At 39.7% G+C, this 27662-nt stretch overlaps 1 protein-coding gene across 7 annotated transcripts; it reads left to right on the top strand.

Annotated features, from left to right (window-relative positions):
• Positions 1-1746: 1746 nt before the first annotated feature.
• SLTM (SAFB like transcription modulator) lies at positions 1747-27662 on the top strand. Of its 7 annotated transcripts, none has more exons than XM_074916869.1 (21): positions 1747-2004; positions 2751-2838; positions 11277-11350; positions 11612-11794; positions 12227-12274; positions 13266-13293; positions 14648-15116; positions 15680-15729; positions 17681-17799; positions 19384-19533; positions 19625-19734; positions 19824-19903; positions 20315-20406; positions 20620-20783; positions 21837-22011; positions 22616-22740; positions 23836-24006; positions 24844-25158; positions 25609-25759; positions 26513-26670; positions 27007-27662. In XM_074916869.1, exons 1-21 carry the CDS (start codon positions 1813-1815, stop codon positions 27113-27115), a joined length of 3051 nt encoding a protein of 1016 aa, XP_074772970.1. In that variant the 5' UTR covers positions 1747-1812; the 3' UTR covers positions 27116-27662. The 7 variants fall into 7 exon arrangements, with proteins under 7 accessions (XP_074772970.1, XP_074772964.1, XP_074772969.1 ...); XM_074916863.1 differs by having other exon boundaries at positions 1748-2004; positions 19824-19984; XM_074916868.1 differs by having other exon boundaries at positions 1748-2004; positions 14702-15116; positions 19824-19984.

Consider the following 27662-nt stretch of genomic DNA (forward strand, 5'->3'; position numbering starts at 1 on the left):
ATTTGAAATAATATGCGGATAAAATACATTTAGGACTTTTTCATGCGCTGTTTAAATGTCACACGCAAAAATCTGTTTCTGTAGTCTAAAGTTAATCTAAAGAGTTCATCTATTAACCTCAAAGTCAATCCTAATATATTTGATGTTAATACAAATGTTATTGCAGAGGATAGCATAAGCAAGAATATATATTAAGATTGTTCTTTATATAAAATCTTGGTACCAAGTGCAACAGCAACATCATATATCTAAAACATACATGCAATTATCAGTCCAAACTGTATTTTCTTTTCAACTTCTGTGCATGCTGAACTCTTAAACACAGGGATGTTAGTCTCCGTTAACTAGTTGAGCAAAGTAAACACAGGGATGTTAGTCTCCATTAACTAGTTGAGCAAAGTATTATTTAAAATATTCAAAAACATTTTGAAAAGAGGATGGTGTAACAAATCTTTGTAGGATTCAGGAATTAATTTGCACAAAAGGTTGTTTAATCAAGATTTATTAAATAAAATGAAACCTCATTTGTTTTTTCATTTTTATCAATACACAATTTCTGCATGAGAGACAGAACAAGAGGACTGTTGTGACTTAAACTGGTTTAGACACACTTAAATTCTCAGATTCTGTCTCATTTGACGATTTAATAACAGCTGTAACATCTAATATTGACAAAATAACTTCAAGTGTTCCCTACAGAGAATGAATAACTGAGAGGTAACACCTTCCATTACGTGGTACAAATACAGCCTAATAAATCATAACAAAGAGTATTTTATTTGTTAATAACTTAAAACATTAGCGTTGTACTTCTAGAATACTTCCAATTAAAAAGTTATGCAAATAGATCTACTTCTCCATAGACTGTTCTTCCTCTAATCTTTAAAATCATTGGAGTTACTGATTAAAGGAGTTACTATTTCACCTGAGCAAAATCAGCATAAATTATTAAAGCATATTTCCTAAACTCTGAAAAGTCAGTGGCCAGAGCAAGCAAGAAGATACAATCCAACTCGTTAACGCGAACAGAGGCACCAGTGATATGCAAATAAATATTTTGCTTTTATCTAGGAAAAAAAAAAATCATTAATTATTCTGACACGAATCCAACGAAGGCTTCGTTACAAGAGCTAACAAACAGGACAGGAGATAAGCAGATATGCTTCAGCAAAGCTTCCAAAAGCCCACAGAAGAGAGAAGACCTGCGGCAGCTCCCCGCCCTGGGAGGCCACCCCCCACCTCCCGCGGCCGGGGGCCCGGGGGGCTGCCCCCGCCTCGGCTAAGGCCCCGCACTTGGCCCGAACTCACGACGCTTCCGCACCGCCACACGTGGGCGACCCCCGCGCCCCGAGGGAGCATTTTTAATTTTCCTGCACAGGCTCGCAGCTGCGTGAGGAGAGAGAGGGTTCTTCAAGCACAAGCTCCGTCGAGAAACCAGCAGAGCCCGAAGCCCGCGCCCACGGTCAGCGGCGCTCCCTCAGGCCAGCCCCGGCCCTGGGCCCGGCGGCCCCTCCCGCCTCAGCGCGGCCGCCCGCCCCGCCCCGCCCCGGGGCACCTCATGGCTCTCGGCGCCGCTCCCAGCAGAGGCAAGAGCCCGGCCCGGCGCCGCCCCGGCCCCGCGGAGCCCGCCCAGGAAGGACGGGCTGGGGCTCGGGGCGCGGCCCGGGCCCCCTCCGGCGGGCGGGGCCGGGGCCAGGTGAGGCGCAGTGCGCCTGCGCGCGCTCCAGGTCGGCCGCGGCCTCCATCCGGGTACTCGGGGCGCGGCGGGGGGGTTTCATTGTGCGTGCAGCTGCCGCGCTCAGTCGCTCTAAAATGGCCGCCGCCGCCTCGTCTCCCGCCGCCGCGGGGGCTCCCGCGGCACCCGCCGCTCCGGCGGCGCCGCCGCCTCCAACCGAGAGCAAGAAGATCACGGACCTGCGGGTCATCGACCTCAAGTCGGAGCTGAAGCGGCGCAACTTGGACATCACCGGGGTGAAGACCGTGCTCATCTCCCGGCTGAAGCAGGTGAGAGGCCGGCACAGGCCGCGGGGCCGGCCCTGCCCTGCCCGCCCCGACCTGCCGGGGGGCACGGCCCGCCGCCGCCGGCCGCCCGGCTCTGGGGGCGGGGCCCTCGCGGCCCCGCCGGCTGCCCCCGGTGTGGGGGGCGGGACCTCTCCCTGTGCCGCCGCCGGTGTCGGCCGAGGGGCGAGGGTCTGCCGCGGCCGGGCGGCCCCGGCGGGGCGGCGTGAGTGGCCCCTCTCGGTCGCTGGGCTGGGTGGGGGGCGGTGGCCGGCCGGGCCCGGTGTCCCGGCGGGTGGAGCCCGGGCCGGCCGGCGGAGCTCGCCCCGCGGCCTTGCGGCCCGTCCGCCGCCCCGGGCGCTGGAGCTCGTCAGGCGGCCGCCTGGGCGAGCTCCGGCGCTGGCTGTGGCTGTAGGTCTTGTGTGCTTCCCTCCCTCCCGGTGTTGTGCTGCACTTAATGTCATCATGGATGTCGTAGTGGCCTTCTAGTGTTATGTTCCCAAGGAGAAACGTGCTGATACTTGATAAGCTGCACTTTGAAATTTTCATTTTGCCAGCTTAAACTCTTGCCATTATCGTTAGCGTTCCCTTCCTCTCTTCCAGCTTTAAGTGAAAGCTTTGCACCACCGTGTTTTAGAAAATATTTTTGAGATGGAAAAAAATAATTGTTTGGTTCACTGACTTCTGCTGAAGTCAAATTGTCAAGCTTCCCACTGAAATACGTTAAAAACTGTATTTTTTGTCTCATTTAGGCTATTGAAGAGGAAGGAGGTGATCCAGATAATATTGAAATAACTGTTTCGGCTGACACACCCACCAAGAAACCAACTAAAGGCAAAGGTTAAGATCTGTCGATATACGTTATGTTCTTAAGCAGTTCTTGTTGCATATATCCCCTTCAGGAAGGTGGAACTCTGGCCTGTAGTTTGGATACAGTTGTGACTTTACTGCGATTGACTTCTGCCCTGTAAGACATCTTTTGCCTCACTCATCTATTTTTGGTCACTGTATATAGGCAATGTATAGGGATGCTGGATATATATGGAAAATGGGTGGGTTAAGAGATGTGGTAGGAGGTGGTGGCTGTACTACCCACAGATCCTCGGGACTTGTGCTGAGGCCGTGTAGATGCTCGGTGAGATTTTTGGAGAATGCTGTGTTAGCAGAGCTCCTGCACTGGGAGCGTTACAGGTGCAGAACTGCTGTGTGGCTCTGGTGCTGGATACAGGTACCTCTGTAGTGTCTGACTGTATCTGTGCAGCCACCAAGGCACAACTAAGGCTCTTTAGCCACGGGAAGGTGCTGGACCTAGGCTGGTCATGAGTGTAAGATCATCAGTGGAAGGGGGCCGCTGCCTGAAGAGGACTGTGTTGTGTGGTTTTATTAGCATACTTTTTACAGAAGACAGGATTTATAAATATTAATTTCCCAAATGGGCTATGAAGGCTCACTGTAAAGTGTTTGAGAGATTTTTGGCTTTCTGTTGTGAAAAATAATTAATTAGATTCTGTATTAATCTGTTTGGCAGTGACTATGTGGGCTCTGTTTTCTTTTGCATAAGTATTTAAATACTGTTTTCCAAGTTTGGGTTCAGGGGGATTTTTGTTTGGAATTTTGTTTTCTGTTGTTCCGGGAACATCCATAATCAAGTAATACTGGGAAAGGAAATCTGTTTTATGGATAGCGTTCTTCATTGAACATACATGCTAAGAATGCTCACACGTGGGCTGTAGATGTTCGTACACTTGCTGTTTTGGAAATGATCAATCTTATACCACTGTCACTTGTCTTAGGCTGAGTTTTGTGGCAGAAGTGATTATTCATGCCTTTGGTGCTGTGAATGGGGAATTTAATAAAATGTGCCTAGAAAGTTTGAATAACTTACCTGTATTTCTGAAACACTAGAAAAGTGAAAGGAGATAAACTGTTTCACAGTGTGGTTTCATTTTCTTCTGTGACATTACTTTTTTTTCCTACTCTGGAAAGGTAACTTGCTTAAGAAAACTACATGGAAACTAAATAAGGAAATGCTTCTACCATTTTTTGTGTAGAGATCTAAATTGCTACTTGTTCTGCTGCAATGGAATACTTCTCTTACCTGCTGCTTTCCATCCTCCTGTTCTCCAAACTAATATCATGATGTGCATAATGTTCTTCAACCAGCTTCTTGTTTAGTTATATTATTTTGCGTCTGCAAAGGTAGTTTGCCTGCTAGTGACGCTGCTGCCTGAGGCAGGGCTTCAGTAGTAGCTGTTCTTGCCATTTTTTCTGTGGAATTGAATTGTAAGGCATACATAGGACCTGTACGTTCCTGGTGAACCTCAAAGTAAAATATGACCTTCGTGAAGTTCTTATCTGTTCAGTTTACAAGGCCAGGAGTTTTTCCTCATTACTTTTTGGATTGAGAAAGTTTTGTGCCAAAAGTATGAGAGTTCATGCTATGTTAATCTTCAAATGTGGAACAAGAAAAACTCACTAATTCGTCTAGGGAAAATCTTTTTTGATCTTACTGTTTTACTTCTAGCTGTAAGAAAAAAATACTTCTTTTTAACTATTCTGTACATGTGTTAACTGCTCATGCTGATGTTATCTCCTTCTCTGGTGCTTTCTGCCGAAATATGTTACTAGTAACCAGAGAACATCCCTCAAAACTTAGAAATCTAGCATTTCAAAAATCCATTTCCCAATGTCTCTAGGAAACTTTCAGAGGCATGTGGGAGATGCATGCCCGTCAACTGAATTCAGTAAGACAGAATTTTTGTTTAAAATTTGCTCTCTTGATCCTCCTTGTGCTTGTACACGCTCTTCACTACCAGAAATGTCGCCTCCTTTACTGGTTTTGCCGGCAGATTGCTCTAGGCCTTTTGCTAATGCTTGCTTCCCCCACCCCACAGCTTCAAACTACTACTAATGGGTCTATAATACTTTTACTGCTGTCCAGTAGTAAAATTAATGGCACTGCTAGTCCTGTAGTATTTTTTCTCCTCATGCTGTTATTGCTGCACAAGGGAGGGTAAGAATATTAGATACTTGTTTGCAAAGAAAATACAGCCTTAGAAAAGGCCAGGGAGTGGGAGTAATGGATAAACCTCCTCACAGCGGCCAGAGAGAGGTGAATGGGAGGGAGGAAGGAGCTTTCCCTTGTGAAAAATCACAAACTATGTCAGATGGCTGTCGATTTTAGATCTGAACATCTTTTGTAGCCAGTTCTACTGCAACTCTTAAGGTCTGTGAAAAAAGTGAGATGTCTAATTCCCTAGCATTGTCTATTAGAAAAACTTGATGTGGAATATTGATGCAGGCTGAATTAGAGCAGGAACAGTGTGTGTGAGTGATATATGTGCTTTCCCTCTCATTGCTTTTTTTGGTGTGGGTTGACAAAAATGGAGAACAGGAATGAGACTAAGAGTGACACCTGCTTTCATAGAACAAGATTTTGTAATGGCCTGATAAATTGATTTATCAGCTGAGCATATACTGCAGTTTTTCACTGACAAGCTTTTGGCAATGATGATAGAAATCCAACTTGCAATGAGATAGGAAAGAAACACCTATGCAACACTGAGTAGAAGAAAAAGTCCTTGACTAAATGATCTGAATGTAGACCTTCTTTCTCTCTTAAAACAAACAGCAGCTCGCCGGTGTCCCATACCAAGTTCTGCAGCACAAGATACTGCATGAAAAAGGAGTCATATTTAATATAGGGCATTTACTGACTTGCCCAAAATTGAGATAACATAGAGGGAGCCACATGGGTCTTCACTGGGAAAGTGTATGATTGGAGGATTTTGCATCACAACTTAGAGAATGCTCACAGAAGGGTTCTGTAATCCAAAAAGAATCAATCCTGTATGCAAAGTTAATAAAAATCTAACACTTCTTCCAGAAGCTAATATATAATTCAATATTTGGGGTAAAGAAGAACTGTAGAATAGCTAATCAGAAGAACTGTACAGATGAGATCAGTTGGTTTTGCCAATTAAAGTTTGAAAACTTAAAGATGGAACAGATACCAAGAGCTGCATCTTAAAATTGCCTCAACTGTGCTTCTCCACCCTGGAATTTAGTAGCTATGGACAAATTTATCTTTTTGTGAAAAGATGACAGTTTCTGGGAAAAGCTGTTCTTTTCAAGCCTGAACATTCTGCTGCTTATTCTGATATCTAGAGGAAGTTACCGTACTGCTAGTATGAAATATTTTTCAAACGTTTTGGATGTGAGCAGTCCTTTGAACTATCTGCAGTCAGAAATACTGTAGCATACTGACACACCCTAACTTGGTGATAGAAAGTTACTTTTCTGCCAAGTTTTGGAATTTAGTGTTGATGAAGAACAGATTTTTAGGCTAATCAATTTTAACTCCAGAGTATTAATGCGAGCAGAGATGTTTTATTTGCTGCTTTTAAAGTTTCTAAGGCCAGTCAGACATCTACTACTTCATGTCATAACAACCCCTCTGGTTTCAAACTGCATTTCCAGTTTGACAATACTGTTTCTAAGATCAAATGCTTACAGCTGACAGTGTGGCTGGCCTATAATAATTTTTATTTCTTCATTAAAACTGTTTAGTTACTTAGAAAAATCCCAACAGTCTTTGGAAAAAAATCCCAACAATTGTACACTGCTGGCCTTCAAAAGGAGAGTGAAGTGTCAGAAGTAGTCTGTCATGATGTCGTCTGTCCTTCAGGAATATTAAAATAACTATTTAAACAGTCTGTTTATTATTTCTTCTTCTGAGTTGTTAACATCTTTCACTGCAGTTCTGTGATTTGATTTCTGAAACACTGTGCTGTGCAGTGAGCTTGTCCAGAGGTAGATCAGAGTTCTCTTGCCCAGTGAATCATCACTGGAGAAGGATAGGGATTCTCAACTGCACAGAAAATGTTAGGGGAATAACATGATCTGTGGGGTGCTCCTACCAATGCCTTGATTTTAACCTTGAATAACTGAGTTTTCAATTTTTTTCTAAATAAATTTTTTCAGAATAAATTTTCTAAATGAATGTTCTTCCTGAACTTTGACCTGCTTTTAAAAATTATTTTTCTAAGACAAGCAGGTAGCTTCTTTGTTGCGTCTTCTCAGTGGCCAATTCTATTGATCTGCTTGCAGTTGCTGAATAAAACAGTAAAGACTGAAAAGTGACTTTCCCAAATGTTGGCAGGGCGGTGGCAGTGTGTGTACCCTTACACACAGTACCAGGCATGTCTGTTTTAATTGACACACAAAGTAGGTTTGTTAATTTATTACCATTTCTAGGTATCTGACCAGTGGTTTTCAATCTCTCTACACATCAGAGTCTTTCAGGTTGGAAAAGACCCTTGGGATCATCGAGTCCAACCCTCAGCCCTGCAAACTTTTAAATATTTCTGTCAAGATTAAACCAGCTGTTGAGACCCTACTCTTTCTCAAGTGTTTTACTTAAGATAGAGTACATTATAAGGAAATTAATACATTCTCCTTTTTCTGAGGAAAGATGTATGTAAATTATTTGTAAGGAGAACATTAATTCTAAATTAGACTGTCTTCTTGCATGTTAATGAGTAGATGATTTATAGAAAAGAATCTTTGGAGGGAGGGAACTGTTAAGCTAAAATTCCTGAACTTAGTATTGATGATAGAAATTTAAGATACAGTAAGTCATAATGAACACTTGAAAAATAACATGCAGGCTGAACTGTAGAAACACTTTGCATAGGTGGTTCTGATACTAGAAAGTTGTTTTCCTTGTTTGTGATAAATCATGCCTTATTGAAGAAGAATAAACAGTGTACAACTGTAGGTAAGGCTTTCATGTGCCCTCGGATAGGAAGAAGTAATTTTGCCAAATGCTTCCTAGGCAGTTTCATTAAGGTGGGGGTGAGTGATATCTCTAATGAGCTGTACTAGAAAGTGTTTTGAATGTTTAATCATATGATTACAAATGATGGCAAATCTTATGATCCAGTCAGTGATTTTCTAGAGGATAAATCTTTGCAAAGTACATCCTTTCTAAAAACCATAAACTACTAAGAGCAGTGTCCTGCAGACGCTGTAGAAGACTTAAGTATTCTTTTTACCATATGATACCATTTAAGAATATAGAAATATAACAGGATAATTTACTTCTGTTAATATAGTGGCAAATGATACTACTCAAATTGCAGCAGACCTCTTAACTAAATAACGTTATGAAGAGATTATTCCATTGTAAAGATTTTTCTCTCCCCTCCTTTTTGCCTCCTGTCCCGTGTTTTTGATGAATCTTTAGCATCAGGTACCACAGAACCATGTTGGGGGTTTCAGCGGGAATCTGCAAATACAGATTCTTCCAGAACTTTGAGTGTGTCACTCTACTTTTGCATGAGATGTGGATGTCTAGTGTATTTAAGACTTGTCCTCAGCCTGAATTTCTCACGTAGAGGAACATGAATAGGTAGAACAAGCTTATGCTACTATAAGGCTTGTAAGTAAGTTTAAAGCTAAACCTGCATTATATCAAACCAACACTTTAAAGATGTTCTAAATCATCATCTTACTTCTAAGGAGAATATTCATTCTCTATGTAAATAGTCCGTTGTGATTTTATGGTGTGTAGCAATTGCCATTGCCAGGAAGGGGATTGAGCCTGGCTCATAGAGGAGTGCTGACATCCCAAGGTAAATTACTGTCTGTGGTGTTAGGCACCCTGGTTTGTGGGGAGTGCTGCTTACGCCACTAACACTTCCAACAGCCACTGCATGGGGAAACCTGTACAGAAATTTTATCGTATGTTGAGAGCTTGTGTGATTTGAGACCTGCTATGCCTGTTGTCTGCAGAAGGTCCAGCTGTTCTGTGATTGTTAACATATATTTTAATCCCAGTTATTTTCTTCAGAGTGATACTGGTCTTGAATAAATTCACAGAAACAGTCCATTTCTGAAAGGAGTTTGTTGCAATCTGATTTTAGTTATGTGAAATTGAACCAAGTGTGCCTTTCAGTAGCCTGTTGTGGATGAGTATCAGTGTGGAAAAGCTTTGCATTTCTGTGGATACTGGCTTTTTGGCAAGTTACTGTACCAACATCTGAAAACTGTCCTTATTAGAAGCTTGGAAGTGCCGCTTTTGAACAGCGTCACTCTAGCCAGATCAAAGTACCCCGAAACACAGAACGAAGAGGGAAAGCGAACTTCTTACTCTGGCTTGAAGCTGAACAGCAAAGGTCATTGTTCAGGTTTCCTTATGCCTTGGTGTACCTCTGGTACTCAGAGTAAATGGGACTTACTGCAGACAGACAGACTAAAGAAGGGCTAATGAAAACACAGATACAGACAGCTGCGTTACTGAAAGGTATAACTTCCTCTTGATGAGGTCATGTCAATAAAATACAGTTTTCTAGCTGCTGTTGCAGAATGTTGAGACTAACAATGTAGCTTTGTCAATTTTTTTTCTTGTTCCCTATAAAGTCTGGGTTCTAGTTTACCTGCCAGGTGTCCTCAGTCAAAATGAGTGAATTTAAATAGCTTTCTTAATAGTATATGCTAGATAGTTGCTAAGTATGTCTGGCATCTGCTCTGTGTTTGCCTGTCTCTGTGTATGCTTAGCTGGATATGGGATACAGGGAAAACTTGGTGTTTCAAGCTTAACAAACTAAAGAACTGCAATGCGAGAGGGTTAAAACAGAAAACAGTTGGATGTATGTAGAAATCCTTGCTATTTCTTGCTGCTTTTTATCTATATTGAAGATGTCTGTGGCTGTGGATCATATCACAGGATGCTCAAATAGTAATAAAAAATTTGGGTTAGTCTTGCTTTGGGGCATCAGCTGTCCTGCATATCAAAAAACTCTTTTCCAGTGTAAGTGTGCTCCTCCTTCTGAGGAAAGCTAGCTTCCCTGAGTATACCTGTGCTGCTGGCTTTCTGCACCAAGATCTCATAGATCTATTGCATTACAAATATAAAACAGGAACGTTTTGTTTTAAATCAAGTAAAACCAGTGGCCAAGATGTTTTTATGCCAGATGTGTTTATGTGTAAAAGACAATATGCTGTATATGGGTGTACTGTCTGGGTACCACCTGACAGTGAAATGAATAAAACCAACTGGAATCTAAGTAAAATCAAACCATCAGTCTCTCTTCTTACCCTGTAGCTGAGCAGTTTCTGGCTTTGAAATGCAAGTTAAGAACGGTATATGAAATACTATGGAAATTAATTGCTGACAAAAATTGACTATTCCAGCTAGCAGAAATGTTCATACTGTTTCAAACTTCGGCTTTTTTTCTTTTTTATTCCTTTTGAATATCTATAAAATTGATTTAGCTATTCATTAGAGAATGAAGGAAGATGTGATGTCAAAAAATAAAACGTTAAGTGCTGATCATGACTGCCATCTCATTTACAGCTTGAGCTATTGAAAACCATTGTATACGCTAATCTTTGATAGGATGGATCAGATACACATAATGCTATACAAAGGTGTGGGGTTTTGGAGATAATTGTATCTAGTGTTCTCTGGTCTTGTTTTTGCAGAAGATTAAGGAAATGCAAATGATTCCAAAGCGAACTATGTTCAGTAGTTATCTCCACAGAGGCACCTTTATTAGAGAAAAGTGTGCCTGTGCTGGAAGAATAGAATTCTTCAATGGAACATGCCTTTAGTACAGTAAAGAACATGTAGAAAACCCAAGTGCTTCACCTGGCTCAATTCTTCTGGTAATTGTTCCCTCTGGTGAGGAAGAGTACTGAAAAAGGTGGCTTGGAGAGGCTTGCAATTGTCATACATGTGGATACTCAAAAGCATAGCTAGGTAAAGCCCTGAGCAATCTGATCATATTTGGAACTTAGCTCTGCTTTTCAGCAGGAGGCTTGGGGGACTAGATGATCTTTAGAGGTCCCTTTTAACCTAAGTTGCTCAGTGATGCTAATTATCCTTTATAAGTGATTATCCTCAGTGATGCTAAAGACCTTTCCAAAGTCTTAAGTCATAATGTCTAGTTAACTCCAGTGATTCTAGAAATGTGCAGTTTAATGTTATCCTGAATTCCTTTATCACTCAAAGTAGGAGGATTGGTGTGAAAATCACTAACTTGGATGTAACTGCTTGTTTATGCAACAACATTAATTGTTCATGCTCTCTCAGCTGATGTTTTTTTCTCCTTACCTTAAAAATACTCAACTTGGGAGGGTTATATTATATTGAACAGTTCAGATAAACTAGAGCATATAAAGAATAATAAATAAAGGCCCAACACATAATCAGTGTTGAAGGAAAGTCTGCTGTATGTGGCAGCTCTAGTCATTAGCATATCCTGTCGTTTCAGGTAAAAAGCAGGAAGCTGATGAATTAACTGGTGATGCTTCAGTTGAAGATGATTCCTTTGTCAAGGTAATAAAAGTATGTACATTTTTTTTCCCCCAGTTTGTATTTAAGTTTAATATTTGGCTCTTTCTACCAAAGAAAGCTTTCATTTTTTTGAGCTAATTTACGTGGAAATCTGGAGCATTGTGTGAAGGTGTGGGGTTTTTTAAACATGCTACAAATTTTTAATACGGGTGTGATACAGTATTTTGCAGAAACAGTGATTCTAGCAGTGATTTTTTCAGAATATAGCTAATACCCATAGTTATGACAAATATTTGTTGTTCACACCAAAAGGAAAGTGAATTGGAGACTCAAGATGCAAGTGATCAAGACGGAAACGATGAATTAAAGGACTTCAAAGAATCTGTTGATGAGAACTTGAATTCTAAAGAACTACTATCTGCAGAAAAGAAAAGATACCATGACCTGGAGCCAGCAGAGACAACAGAAGATGCAGAAAAGGATTCTGAAAGTCAGGTACTTTGTTGTATTTTACATGTATTTTTATCAGCAAAGGGTACGTTTTCCTTAGCATGTTTGTATTACTAGGAAGTCCAAACTACTCTCAGTTTGTCTTGGAACAATAATTCAGACCTTTTTTTTTACTTTCCCTTCTCCTTGACTTGTGTTTGAATAGTTCTGAAACAAATGTGGCATTGATTGATAAAATTCTACTACAGTCCATGCAGAGTTCATAAGTGGTCCTTTTCCTTGGTACTAGTTGTGACACACGTAATCTGAACACTGAACTGAAGGATGCAAGTCACGAGAACTGCTCATTGATGTTCACCTTGCTGAGTGTGTACCCACGTAACTAAAATATTTCCGAGTTAACCGAATCTCTTGACTCTCAGTGTTTAAGTGTCTTACAAGTAGTTTGCTGAGCAAGTCACTTTTATGTTCTCATAGGAAAATGAAGGTCAAGATGTAGAAGATTACACTTTTCCAACTGTCCATGTAAGTTCCAAATCAGTTCCGTTAAGCTGATTTTCCTGTCTGTTTAGTTGGAAAAGATCACTTTAGACTGAATTTTTGTTCCAGCATGCATCTTAGAGTCAGATGATGTAATACAGTAAAGGTGAACAGCATGGGAAGCTTTCGTTCATATTTTTTTATAATGCAGATAATTGTGATTTTTCAAATCAGATGTCCTATTCAAATGCCAACTCCCATCTACAGTTTGGGAGTATTCAGCGCACAGACTTAGCAAGGAGTATGTTTCAAACTCTCTTAAAAATCCTGTAGAAGGCTGTGCCAAATGGTCACATAGTATCTACAGCCTATTCAGGAGTTTAGAACTCCTGTTTTAAGGTAAAAGTTTGCCTTGGGAGAATGTTTGCAGGGGGTTGGTTGGTTGGGTTTTTTTGTTGTTAATACCTAATGTCAGTAACATCTCTGAAGTTCAGAAATTCATTCTGTATTGCATGGAATTGATGTTGGAAAAGGGACATCTCATACATCATGTCTTGCTCAGTGAGGCTAATGATAAACAAGTAAATACCTATTGAAATCACAGTTTCATTTTTAAGTACTTAGTGGAGGATGTCTGCCTAGTTTCTGACTTCTGTCCGAAGCTTTTAAAGCTAATGACTGCTTGCTTGCATCTCATCGAAAGCAGTGATCAGCGGTGTGACATCCATTCTGAAGGGTTCAGCAAGATGAAGGACATTTTAGAAATGTCCTGTTGAGTTAACGGGGGGGAAGAAAATAGCTGTGTGTTCCAACCAATTGCAAACTGCAAGTGTTTCAAGTAGATACCAGTGAAGTCTCATACAATTTTTCGGTAGTTTGACAATGGATATGCAGAGGCTTGGTTTCTAGATCATCTTTTCTTTGGAAGCAGTTTTCCGTTCATTGATTTGCTTTCATGGGATAGAAATTCTGTGGAAAATATTAACTGTTCCGCTTAAAGTAGGAGATATTTAGTCTTGACTTCCTTTTCTTGCAGGATGGTGAAGATGAAGAAAATGAGAAAGGTATGTTTAAAGTTTAATAGAGTTCAGAGATCTCTAGTCTGGTAGAGCAGACATCTTTCTCTTGTAATATTCAGTCTCTTTACTAATACTAGGCTTGTCTCCAGTACTAAGTATCAGTTGTCTCCTTATTAAGCTCAGCACCTGGAATCACTGCAGTCAGTGGGTTTATTTCACTCCTAAGAGTTACTTTACTCTTAAGAGTTGATTACAGTACTGATCAGTTACTGTGGTGGATGTATAATATAGCTGTAATACTATGATTCTTAATGAAAAAACATAGTATTCAAGGACTCTGATTTTAATATACGGTAAGTCTTGATGCAAAAACTTAAAACTTGCACTGCAGTAACTGATGTCTGAATGAAATGATACACCCTTACACTGAAATTGAGTATCCACAATGTATGGACCGTCATATGCTTGGCTTACTGTCACTTGGAAATACCATTGTATATAGGATGGTAAAACAAGTGTTTGGGAACCTGTGGAGTGGCTACCTTTTCTTAAGCTGTGCTCATTTAGTGAAACTATAGAAGGAATGTAATGCATTTGGGCAAACAGACTTCCTGGACAGAAGTCTTAAGGATTCTACGTATTGTGGACTGGAAAGGACATGGGACACCGTCTCTTTACACAAGATGGAATAAACACATTACTGAAGTTACAGGATAAAACTACAGACTTCATGTGTACGAGGGACCCTATGGCTGAAGTGTCTCATCTGTGCAAATCCAAGAACACAATTGGAGATGCCTGTGTGGGACTGAGATGGAAAAGTCTGTCCAGTGGATGAAGACTGAGAACCATTTGTCTACGAACTCTGGATTAAAGCTCACTCGTCTGTGTTCTGCAGCAGCCCTGTACAGCTCGCTTGACTGCCAAACAACTGTTAGAAAGGAAAAGCAAAAGAGGACACCAGCGGGGAAGACTGGCTGAAACTCTCCAAGACTGTAATTCTTTCGGATTTGGGAAGGTTAGAAGTCCTAGAACCAGGAAGATTCAAAGACAGATTAAATCAAACTGTGAGCATCCAAAGCAACTATTTTCTTCTGGAATGCTAAATCCTAAACTGAAAAATGGATACTTCTTATGAAGAACGGGTATCTCCAGGATGGAACCATATTCTCCCTCCTGATGTTTTGGTATTTGTCTCTAGAAAATGTGTTTTGCCATGAAGAATAAGTGATCCTGGGTAAAGGATTTATATTTGTGTTAATACACCTTGTGTTTTTTTCTAACCTTCCATCAGTGCTAATAACTGGCTTTGTATTTTCTAGGTCCTATTCTAGCTTATGCATATGAAATTGTTTAAACTTCTTGTTTTGCCATATTTATTCCTGTTAAATCCTCTTAGATAAAGCAGGTTCTGGTGATGGTACACAAGAAGTATCTAAACCTCTTCCTTCAGAAGAAAGCCTAGCTGAGGCTGATCACACGGCTCATGAAGAGATGGAAGCTAACACCTCTGTGAAAGAAGCTGAGGATGATAACATATCGGTTACAATCCAGGCTGAAGATGCCATCACTCTGGATTTTGATGGTGATGACCTCCTAGAAACAGGTAAAAATGTGAAAATTACAGATTCTGAAGCAAGTAAGCCAAAGGATGGGCAGGATACCATTTCACAGAGCCTGGAGAAGGAAAGCAAGGACTATGAGATGACTGAGAACCATAAAGATGGTAAGAAGGAAGACTGCGTGAAGGGTGATCCCGTCAAGAAGGAAGCCAGAGAAAGTTCAAAGAAAGCAGAATCTGGAGACAAAGAAAAGGATACTTTGAAGAAAGGTCCCTCGTCTACTGGGGCCTCTGGTCAAGCAAAGAGGTTTGTTTTTCTATGTCAGTTCTTTACGATACTGAGTACCAGCATTCAATAAGATCACTCTACATTAAGGGGGTAGCAGCAAGAATCTTATAATTAGTATCCTATGCTCCTGCCTATAGATTTTTTTGACCGCCATAAGTTACTTTTTAAAATTCAAGATCTTCGTATAGACACTATGTCCTACTGATTGCATTGTCGAATTGTCAGCATTTATTTATTTTTTTCAAATTGACGATTTTCTTAAATGTCCTTGTGATGATGGTAATGAACAGCTATCAGTTCTAAGAACACAAAATGAAGTCAAGTCCCCGTCCTGAAATCTGGAGAAGATTGCCATATATCCACTGAATAGAGTTGTCAGAAAATCTAGATCTTCAGGCATCTTGGGGAAAATCAGTGCAAGAATCCATAAGGGAATCATTTGTTCAAATATACAGTCTAGCCCTTTTTTATTTTTATTTTTTGAAATGTTAACTTGTCTATTAGTATTAGTAGTATAAAATGCAACACTTATCAAATTCTGTATTTTCAATTTTCTTCTGATTTTTAATTTGCTTCTCTAGCTCTACTAAGGAATCTAAGGAAAGCAAGACAGCGTCAAAGGATGATAAAGGTAACTATTACAAATTTAGGGTAGTATTGTCTTGTTTGAGAAATTGCTTGCCACGTGCTAAAACAGCTTATATAATTGGACTTGTCCATCTGTAGTAAATTATGCTAGAGGTACAGTAGTCATTAGCTATATGTATGTGTTTATATATTGTTTCTCCTTATGCCAGATTCTTTCAGATTGAAATTATTTATTCTAAAGACTCAATGAAAATATATTCTCCTCTTCCAAAATACTTCTGAGAGCAAATTCCACTTTGTTTTCCAAGTCTTTGTTTTGATGAGGTGTAATTTTCAGATAAGCCTGCTGCAAGTTACTTAAACCAGTTTGAGTTGAAGTTATATGCAGAACACGCAAAAATTAATTGTGAGTGCTTAAATGTAACATCAATGAAAGTTTTTGTCTTCTTTTTAATTGTAGCTCATTTTTAACTAAAGTGAACTCTCAGACCAGGTATAACAGCTGAGATGCCAACTAGCAAAATTGCAACTGTGGCTATGTAATGCATTAAAGTTAGACCTATTTATCTACATGGGAGTTCCCATCTGTTACTGTAAACCCCTGTATTATACAGATTCAAAGAGTGGAGCTCAAGAGCACGTTAATGTCACCAGTTATACTGATGCTTCGTAGCTGAACAAATGCATTTGTATAAGCTCACGTGTCTCCTTATTTTGCTCTGCCAAAAACCTCTGTCACAGAACCTCTTGTGTATCACTGATGGATGAATGAAACTTTACGTGATGAATTAATTTCTGAGGAGAAATTCTTGTGACAGACATAACTTGGTGTTCTGTAGATGTGTGTCCTTTCATGATAGTTACATGCTTACAATTAAATTAAATGAAGATACAGCAGATCTGCTGTGTTCATGTAGCATATATAACTAATACGTCATAAGGCTGTCTTAAAATACATAGCCAAAGCCAGTATAGTGGCTCTTTAATGATATTTTAAGAGTATCATGGTTTATCAAGATATCTAGAATTATCAAGATAATCCCAGTGTGACGATAACAGATTTGTTGCCTTCTGCTCTTACTTCATCTTGACGCATCAAAGAAGGAAAACTACCCTTTTTTCTCAAGGAGGTTAAATTCCTTTTTAAAACTCTACATACCACCAGATTTTCCAGCTGTTCAGCTGGAGGTCCATTCTGGTCTGGCCTGTATGACTGGCTAGGTTTTAACATACTCAAAAGCAGTTCATACATGTAGCAGCAAACAAAACCAAGCTGAACTAAATAAGACGAGACTAAAAAATGTTGGGAATAAGATTACATGTGAATCTCTTAAGTGCTTAGTTCTATGTTGTTGCAAAAATGGCTAATGTGTGGAGGGTGGTGATTGAGGCACATGATGTTTTTCCAGCTTTTTAGTATTTTCCTTAATATGTGGGAAATAATTTTGGTGGGTTACATCCAGTTCTCCACCCAGCAGTATTTTTAAAAAGCTGCTCTGGATGGAGGGCAGATACTTGAAGAAGCTGTGGAAATGACCATGTTCTTCTGGAGGCTAGCATTAAACAAGTCTCTATCTACCTTTTTGCAATCTCTTGGGTACTGTGAGTAAAGATGTACTGATGAAGAAACAAATGTTGGGTGCTAAAAAAAAATGTTTTTTGATGGACATTATTGCTAAGAACTGGAAGTTGAAACTAGATGTACACACTCAAATGAGGGGTAAAGCATGCCTATAACAAATTGTATTAGTTTTTTTTAGCTCTTGTCATTTGGGTATGAGTTAGCCAAGCTGTTGGTCTCAATACATGGGAAAATGAATGAAATCTTATGGCATATATTTTTTTTATATAGAAGTCTTTTCAAGAAAGGTAACCGGATAAACAGTTACTTAAAGGTAACAGGCTAAGTTTCTCTTTTCAGCAACAGTTTAGTTCAATATTCTTGGTACCTTTGTCTCCTTAATTTTTTGGCTGTTTTGTGAAACTTGTTTCAGGAAGTACAAGCAGTGTTAGTGGTAGCAGTGGAAGTTCAACTAGAAACCTGTGGGTTAGCGGACTGTCTTCCAACACAAAAGCTGCTGACTTGAAAAATCTCTTTGGCAAATATGGAAAGGTATTTCATGGGGTGTGATGCCGTGTGTTGTGTGTGTCTCCTTCCCATCCTCTGTTCAATTACAGAAAGGGAGTGATACTTGATTTAAATAAAAGTCTGAGAGGAAACGGTCTAATTGGTGTAATCTAAAAAAACCCAGTACTTTCAGCATCTAAAGTAAGAGTGCCTGCTTACAGGAAGAGCCGTGTGTTAATTTTATAAGAAATTTTTCTTCCTGTGGAGGTAAGATAGATGCAAAAGAGATGTCACAAATATGAATGGTCAGGACTGGCTTTAAAAAAAATTCTTTATAATTAAATAAATGATGGCTGTGTTCTCTTGCAGTGACTATATTTAACCATGAGTGTAAGATAATGTGGTAACCAGTAAAATTTTAATATAAACAGTCTTTTCTAGAACCTGCTGCTTTGGGAGACTGCTTTTAAAATGTGTTCTGAGGGCTTGTGAATGGGAAAAATAGGTAAAAAGTGTCATTTATGTCTGTTCCTTTAGGAACTCACTCTTTTAATGACTTAATGAATTTCTTTACAGGCTGCTTAAAGTAAATCTGTTGTCCTGGATTTTGGTTTAATTCAACATACAAATTCCATAGACCAATGCAGAATCCACATAAGCTAAGCAGTCTTCTGAGAACGGTTTTTGTGGCAATTGTTCTCCTTTTCTCAAAGGAGTTGCTGATAACTGTGTGAATTCATAGTGTTTGTATAAGCCTGTGCCTATGTCATTAGTGCATCTTGGGAACTAGTCAGAACCTTGGCACTGTGAATACCAAGGATGTGTACTGATTATTGGATATCTGATTCTTATAATTAATTTAGGAGGTGATTTTATTTAATGCCTTCACAAGTGTTGAAACTTCCACTTCTTGGACTGTTTTAGCTGTAAAAATGCTGGTACCTGTATTTATTTAGCTTCCCAGTTTTAAATTTATTGGGAAATACTTAATTTCTAAATGAGTGTACCATTATAGGCTCCTAGAAAGAGAAAATTGTTTCATTAGAGCATCACTACATCAAGAATACTGGCTCCAGTAGTTACAGAAATTCTATCAGGGAGCAGGAACACGAAGCTTAATGCTTTCTCAAGAAGCAGGTATCAAAGAGCCGATTGCTAAAATTGCTTAATCAACACATTTGCTAGATGCCTTTGAAGAACTGGCTCACTTATTAAGTTACTACATAGTACTGTTTTCCTGCCATTGGCAGCTGCTGACTTGTTTGTGGGGTTCATCTGTCAGAGATGAACAATCAAATTCACATCAGTCATGTTTCTGTGAATGAATTCTGAGGGTAACTGTCAAAAGAAGCATTTCGATCATATGCCTGAGGCTGTGGCTGGTCAGGACAGGCTGTAAGCATTCATATGCCTTGATGTGAAAGCTGGGATGAAGTTCTCAAAGCTGCAACTTCCCGTGCAGTTACCTGCTTTGGAAGACTTGGCATGTCAGTCCTTCGAGTGGGGTGGGTTTTTCTGTTGCTGTTGGGCTGGTTCTTGTTTTTATATGTTAGGGTAAAAGTATTATTGGAATACCATTGCTTCCTTACTAGAACTGTCTCAAAACCTAAATTTTACCTGTTTATGTAGGTACTTGGTGCAAAGGTGGTCACAAATGCACGAAGCCCAGGGGCAAAATGTTATGGCATAGTAACAATGTCTTCTAGTACAGAAGTGGCTAGATGTATTGCACACCTCCATCGAACAGAGCTGCATGGACAACAGATTTCTGTTGAGAAAGTAGGTGTTTAATAAGACAAACTTTTCCCAAAATAGACCATCTTATGCAAGAATCTGTATTAACCTATTTGCTTCTGGAAAAAACATATAGGTGAAAGGTGATCCCTCCAAAAAGGAGTTGAAAAAGGAGACTGATGAGAAATCTGGTTCGGGTAGAAGCATGGGAGATAAGAAGACCACATCAAGTGATAAAGCCAGCAAGTAAGAAACTTCATGTATCTTCTGAAGCTGTAGAACTCCTTTTAAGTTGGATTTTCCTCATTGCCTTTGTGTGTTTCTTTCCTAACAAGAACTCCATCAACCAAAAAAGAAGAAAAGAAATCTGAGAAATCTGAAAAAAAAGAAAGTAAAGAAGCCAAGAAAACAGAAGGTAAAGATGAGAAGAGTGATAATGGAGCAAGTGGCCCTAATCAAGAATCCACTAAAAAAAATGAAGACAAGAAAAGAATAAGTATGCAATATAGCCATGTTTCCTCCTGTTGAATATCTGTGTCTGATTTGTTTTGGGGGCATTTTTTGCTCTTACTGGAAACCAGACAATTATACGCCTGTTCTTTTTTTAGACTGCAGTAACGTATTACTTTAGAGCTGATGTAAAAGCTTCCACATTTTATATTACTACTTAATTACAGAGATGTGCTGGTATGCTTCTCCTGCCAGTAACAATTCAATTTAGAGATTTGGAAATTTCTCTAAGGAGAATTTATAATAGGCAAATAGGCATGTATGTATGTGCGTTAAACCTTTCTTCTTTTTTTTTTTTTTCTCCCCCATTCACTAGGTGGTAAAAGCCCAGGTCAAGTTGTAGTTTTAGACCAAACAAAAGGAGACCAAGGCCACACTAGGACAGTTAGAAGGGGAAGGTTTGATAAAGTAAGTATCTACAGATTTGATGCAATCCTTACCTGGTTTGATACTACCTTACAGTTGATGTTTTCACTGAAGAGTCAATAAACTGTTAAGTTTAGACAGAAGCTTTGTATGCTTTGGAATAGCTAAGTAGTTAATGATACCTGAACATAGCATCCAGCAATCTCCCTATATGAATGAGACTTCCGAAATAACCATTGTAATCTCTATCTATAGCCACAGATATTGAGGAACAAAGAGCGTATTATTCAAGATAAAGTGAAATTCAGGGAATACAGGGGTAGAAAGGATATCTTGCCTTTTGAAAAGATGAAGGAACAGAGATTGCGAGAACACATGGTTCGATTGGAAAGAATACGACGAGCTGTTGAACTCCGAAGGTAGTAATTCAACTTTTTGCTAAAGGCTATTTTATACATTAATTGATCAGATACTATATTTAGAAACCTAATTAGAATGCATTCTGTCAAGCCTTTTACTCAGATGTTAAAGTCTGGGACTCTCCCTAACAGTATCTTTATATGAATTAATAGACTCCAAAATTTTTTGTTTAATCTTTTAATAGTCATATGTACAAATACAGCTTAGTGCTTGTTATGGGGGGTGTATTTCATCAGCATAACTGCATGACAGTCTTCTTTTTGAAAAGATGAGAAGCTGACCAGGAGATATGGCCAGAGAAAGTGTTTGGGTTTTTTCAGTTGTTTTTTAAACAGAGAACTGCTGTATATCTAAATGAGAAATCAAGCATAATACAATCTTGTCCCTTTAAATAAAAGGACTAAAGGGCTACACTGTTCTACTCTGCTCTTTTCATATTGACAAAAGTTTGCAGAGGGTAGTCAGGTGACTTGTGTTGTTACCTGGATTTCTCTAAACGAGGGAATTCTCATCAAGAATAAAGCTTAAAGGAAAAAAATGCCTTTCTTCCTTCTTGTAAGATGTACTATAGGACCTGGGAAGAAGAAAGCAAAATGAAGCTGTTGACAAGTGTACCTAACCTGTAAAGTCAGATTAGTCATGTTATTCTGTCTTATTTTTGGAGAGAAAACAAGTTCTTGAAGAGGACAGGAGCTAAAATAGCATTAATTTTTAAGACCCGAATCATATTCTTTGTTAAGCTGACAGATGACAACATAGAAATACGAATCTAGCATAAAATACATCAGGAATGATGATTCTTTATATAACTTTTCCTAGTATCTGTTTAAATGGTTCTGTAGAATATGATAAAATCAGTTTGGCTACTTGGGACTAAAAGGAGTGGACTCCTGATACCAGGACTTCTGGCAAGAGCTCACTCTCAAATAGTTGTGTTGTTTTTTTTTTTTTTTAATGTCTATGCCTAAGGTGATGTTAGTTTTGGATGAGAAAATTTTTCAGATGAGTTTCTGCTACCTCTTTTTTTTTTTTTTTTTTTTTTTTTTCTTTAGGAGAAGAGAAATTGCTGAGAGGGAGCGTCGTGAGCGAGAACGCATACGAATAATGCACGAGCGGGAAGAATGCTTGCAGAGAGAAAGGGAACGACTGGAAATTGAAAGGCAAAAACTAGAGAGGGAAAGGATGGAACGGGAGCGTTTGGAAAGAGAACGTGTTCGTATTGAACAGGTGGGCATATAGTTTGGACTGTAGTGCAATATCATGTTGGAATATAACCCAGTTTGCACTTGTGGTGAATTCTTCTCTTCACCCTTCCATCCAGCCCATAAAAGAACCCACCAAATATTACATGATCCATCATGTACAATAACAGTAATCTTTATCTTCTTTCCGTGACTTGTGAGTACTTTGGCAAATTCTTCCTACTGATTTATGTGGTGGCTGTATGTATCTGTCTCTAAAACTGAAATACAGCAGATCATATTGCCCATACTAGTCTTCCACAATTTTACTAGATTTTTCCTAGAGAGTATCTCTGCAAACATAATGAGATGTGTTTCTGGGCAACAAATACAGTAGCAATACAAGAAATGAACTGGAGATATTTCTGTCTTAACAACCAATAGCTTCTCTAGATCTAGTGTCTACTTTAGAGAAGCATGCTTACACAGTCTTTAGTCTTAGATGCTATCCAAGGATTAATTATATGGGATAGTCGATGGTTTTCAGTTAAAGGCTGTTAATTCTGTGTACTCGCTAACTGTTCTGTAGGTATCTGCAATAGAGAGCAGTTCTGTTCGTTGTGTTGACTCACCCTTCCCTTCCATGGCAGGAACGTCGAAAGGAAGCCGAGCGCATTGCTCGGGAAAGGGAGGAACTTCGGCGGCAGCAGCAGCAGCTTCGTTATGAGCAGGAAAAGAGGAATTCTTTGAAACGTCCACGTGATGTAGATCACAGGTAATCTAATTCTCAAACCACTGTTTTACGGCACTGATTAAAAAGAAACAGCTACCAGCCTTGTCGGACTTGAAAATGCATTTGTACCTGAAACAAGTCTTGACAGAAAAACTGGATTTCCAGTATTTGTTTTAGACATCAGCTTATGCCAAGCATGAAGCACACCTTATTGTAAGAGAGAGTTTGGGAATAAGAGAGGCATCTTGTGAATTAATTCTCCTTGTACAAAAAAGAGCATGACATGATTCAGTGCCTTTGAGAAAAGCTGCTGTTCTGCCTTAATGGTTGAAATTTCTAGCTTCTACTTTTTTAAGAATTCACATTTTTCATTAAGTAGGTGGTTCAGGAAGTCAGTGTGATGGCTTTTCATTTTTATTGGAGCTGATGACATCTGTCAGTTGCTGTTTGAGCCACATTTACTGAACTGGCTTTGACATTTATTTGATTACAAGAATAGGACTGAGACCTTAGCCATAAAACTGACATATCAGTGGTACAGTGGAAGATGAACGTAATCTGTCACGGTAGAAACACTAGCACAATACTAATATTTTTTCACAAGAAGAATAAAAAGACAGCTTCATTTTTCAAGGCTACCGATTATACACTTTAGTATCTCACACTCTTGCCATAGAGACTCTGTACCTCAATGTTTCTAGTAAGCAAGGCTGTGACATTTCCTACAGTATCATTTCCTGAGAAAGCTGTTCTGGGTTGTGGCTGGTTTTTGTTGTTTTTTTTTTTTTTTTTCCTGGAGGGCAGCTTTTTTCCTAGAAGACTGTTTTCAAGGCAGAACTTTGCTACGGTGGTGTTTTTGTTGGGGTTTTGTTTGTTTTAAACTGCCTAACACATTATACTATTGCTTAGACTTTAGTACATATTGATATTTGTCTCTTTAATTTGCACTTTGAAAGAGAGGGGTGTTCTGTTTTTTTCTTATTTTGTTCACTAATATTTAAAGAGTCTACCTTTGTTAGTGGCTTTTCAAAGGTCAAATGAGAGTCTTTAAAAGACAACTGACTCCACAATTTTCTGCATATTAGGCCTTGATTTGGATATATGTAACTGATGAGGGTTCATTTGTTTTGGTTAAAGGAGAGATGATCCTTACTGGAATGAGAATAAGAAGATGGCTCTTGATACAGATGCACGTTTTAGTCACAGTTCAGATTACAGTCGCCAGCAGAACAGGTTTAATGACTTTGATCACAGAGAACGGGGACGATATCCAGAAGGTTCTTCTGTACCATCATCATCTTTTGATAGGTAAGTTTAGATAACTCTTAACTGTTCAAACTTTGAAATGGTGCTAAAGGCTTTATACAGCTCTGAATGCAACAGAATTGCAGTAGGGTCCCAACAGTTCTTGTGTCTTCAGGATTGGTTGTTTATGTCATGGAATCTTGTCCACTTTTCTCTAAGGATGTTAAATTAGCTGCCTAGTGGTCTTTTTCTGGGTGACATTTGGAAAGAATTTTTGCTGTTGTTCCTCTTTCCCATCTAGTCATAAGTGGGTTACAATGGATTGGGTGTGTCCTACTTGGCAACTTACCCCCTTGAGAAGTAAGGCTAAAAGCAACTGATTTAATGAGAGTTTAAGCATTACTTGCATGAGTCCCAGTCATCAGGATCCATGCAACTGTGCAGTAAATGCTGGTTCCAGATCCAAGTTCATGCTTCTGTTAAATTTATCTCCATAACCAGCTATAAAATTAAGACTATGTAATTTTAGCTTCTGGACTTCTGTTGCTGTAAACTAAGACTTTTCTAGCTGGCTCAAGAAATAAACTGTTTCCCCTGCTTCATGCTAGACAAAAAGGAGACCCTACTACTGCTTAAATTATACTGACCAACATGTGCACAGATAAACTTATAAAGAAATGTTAAACTGGCTGTAAGAACTCAAGCTCAAAATGACAACTGTAGAAGTGAATATAATTTGGGGTGGGAAGGATCTTTTGAGATACATACCACATAGATAGTAATAAACATGTAATAAACCAATGAATAATATTTTTGTATACTCACACATGTGCTTACCTGTGCTGAGAAATGGGAAAGTGGGAGACAAGCAAATTACTTTTTCCTACTTTAACCACTTAGGCGAGAACGTTTTGTAAATCAAGGTGAAGCAAAAAAGACTCGCCCAACAGCACGCAGAGAAGAGCCCGGGTTTGAGAGATACCCCAAGAACTTCAGTGAGTCCAGAAGAAATGAACCACCACAGCCCAGAAGTGAACTTCGAGATTCAGACAGGCGAGAAGTGCGAGGAGACAGAGATGAAAGAAGAACAGTGATAATTCATGACAGACCTGAAATACCACATGGTCGCCATCCCAGAGAGACTGGTTCAAATCCGCCGAGGCAAACAAACTGGAAGGGCGAGGGAAGCATAAGCACAGACAAACGGGACGGCAGGTAAATTGCTGGCCAGCCAACAGACTGGGGAGGGTACTGATGCTTGTACAACTTGTCCACAGTAGCAGTTCCTCTAGAATTGATGTGGAAAGAGAAAACAGAACCCCTCCTAACAAATGGCAAAGTCACTTTCCAGAAGCATTAAAGTTGTATGTAGGTCATCATGTGTGTTAAACCTCACCTGTGAACTTGATGCTGACTCCCAGCAGTCTGTTCTTAATCGTGTGTAGCAACATAGAGTGAGGAGGCTTTTGGGCAAGAATGCAGATGTAAACAAATAACAGCTAAGGTTTAATTATTTTGAGAGCCACATAGATCTGAAAGAATGCTTCCAAGAAGCTAACTGCATGTTGCTAGGAACCTGAAAAACAAAGGAATCTTTGAAGTCTACTACATGTGCTACGACTTGGTACCAATTCTATTATACTGAAACCAAAATTTTGATAAAAGCAATTTTTACAGAGGTGAGAGGCCGGATCGATCAGGAAGAGAAGTGTCTGGACACGTGAGAGGGGCCCCCCCTGGCAGCCGCAGCAGTGCTTCTGGCTATGGGAGCAGGGAAGGAGAACGAGGCGTGATGGGAGAACGAGGTGGAGGACAAGTGAGTCACCTTGTGTTTTGTGCATGAGAGACTGGAAAATGCCAAGTTGTGCTGGAAAAATGACTGTATAGCAGCATATAAATCTTTACCCGAGCACGTTAGCTTTCTTTGTTTTAAAGGTTCTTTTTTGTTGTTAATAAGCCAAGAAGTTGTAGAAAACATACTCAATTCTTTGTTTAGCATCTTTCAGGTAGATCAGAACAATACCTGAATGAGTTCCTGATGAGGCTTTTCAGAATTTGTCAGCTTGTATTTTCAGGGTCTTATCCTCACCCTGCCTGCTCCTTCCAGTGCAATTTGTGATTGTGATCTGTAACAGTACTGAGAGAAAAACTTGCTGTTAAGACTCGTCTTCAAAGTCTGCAGGCTAAATTGCTCCATACTATGGATCCTGCAGCATTTGAGGAAACACTCTTGTTTCTTTTTCTGTAGCTATGTGAAATGTGTTTATCAGCAATTCTATGAGATCAGGGCAGAATTGGGAGCCCAGTATGAGATCACAGAACTTCACTCCGCCCATACCCAGTCATTAACTGCAAATTAGTTTCTTTTTATTATGTGGAGTTTAACAGGACCCTTGTAAGCATGGGTTAGCTGCCTACAGACTGAAATCTTGAAAGATGCTCGACTTCTGTATATTATATAAGCTGTAAGCTTAACTTTCTTGCAAAGCTCCTTTTCTGTTAGTAACAGACTATGCCTCCATGTGCCAATGCTAGCCAGTTCTGACACTGACTGTCACTTTCTCACTAGCACTACAACGAGGACAGACATGTCGTGGAACGCCACAGCCGTGAAACTGGACCAAGAAAAGAATGGCACGGACCTAGTTCTCAAGGAAGTGGCTATCATGACACCAGGAGAATGGGAGATGGCCGTGGAGGAGGTGGCATGATGTCTCCACATACAAGGTACAAAACCCCCTCCTTCCTCTCCATTCCCAGCTGCGGTCCCAAAGCTGTGGCTGTGCTCGGGCAGCAGGGCAGGGAGGGTGGGAGGGGTCCTGCTGCACAGACCCGTCCTTCCGCCAGCCCCTGGCTCCACAGCTCTCCTGGCGCTGGAGGCAGCGCTGCCCACCCATGCAGCAGAGTGGCTTCTTCCAAAGGCGGCTCTTAGATGGTTTCCAGTCTCTTCTGAGACTTAGTTTAACAGTTGAGTGATGTCAGATGTCACTGTGTTATCACCTGTGTGCAGAGAGCTTAGATGCTTATCATAACTTAACACTTTTTTAAACCCTTTGTTTCCAGTAACTCTTCACCAATTAATAGAGTTGTACAGATCACAGGCAATTCCATGCAGAGGGGAAGTGGCTCAGGATTTAAGCCCTTTAAAGGTGGACCTCCACGAAGATTCTAAGATCTACAGCTGCTTGGTTTCAAGATAACTTATTGAAATCTCTTGTAAACTTTCTCTGATTAAAAACAGGAAATCTTGTCTGGAAGTCCTGGTTAAATTTTTTTAATTTAACATGATTACTTTCCTCTCAATTTTGGAGGCATTTTAATAGTTACGTTGTAATTTTCGATAGTTTTTGTGTATCTTTGATAAGCATTTTCCCTGAGGCACTAGAGCTGTGTAAAAACGAATTGGAACCAAAATATTTGTTAATCCTGTATAAAATAATAGTTTGCAGCTGTGTGCTAGTAGTTTGATTTACCAACATTAGCTCTGTGGTGTCATGCTTTAAAGTTAGCTACTTATCACAACATACACAACTATAACCTCCATTTTGAAGGTTGTCCAGGCTATTATCTCTGCTTTCTAATTTGTAGAGAAATAAGATTGTTCTTTCATTACTGGGTATTATGTAACCTATTTTTGCAGAAGGTACTGTTACATTGAGTGCATTTATGTGTATTCTTGCAAATGTATTCTTTTGAAATAAACCTTCATATTCTGTATA

This window comes from Athene noctua, chromosome 13 (genome assembly GCF_965140245.1).
Source record: "Athene noctua chromosome 13, bAthNoc1.hap1.1, whole genome shotgun sequence".
Taxonomy (NCBI): Eukaryota; Metazoa; Chordata; class Aves; order Strigiformes; family Strigidae; genus Athene; species Athene noctua.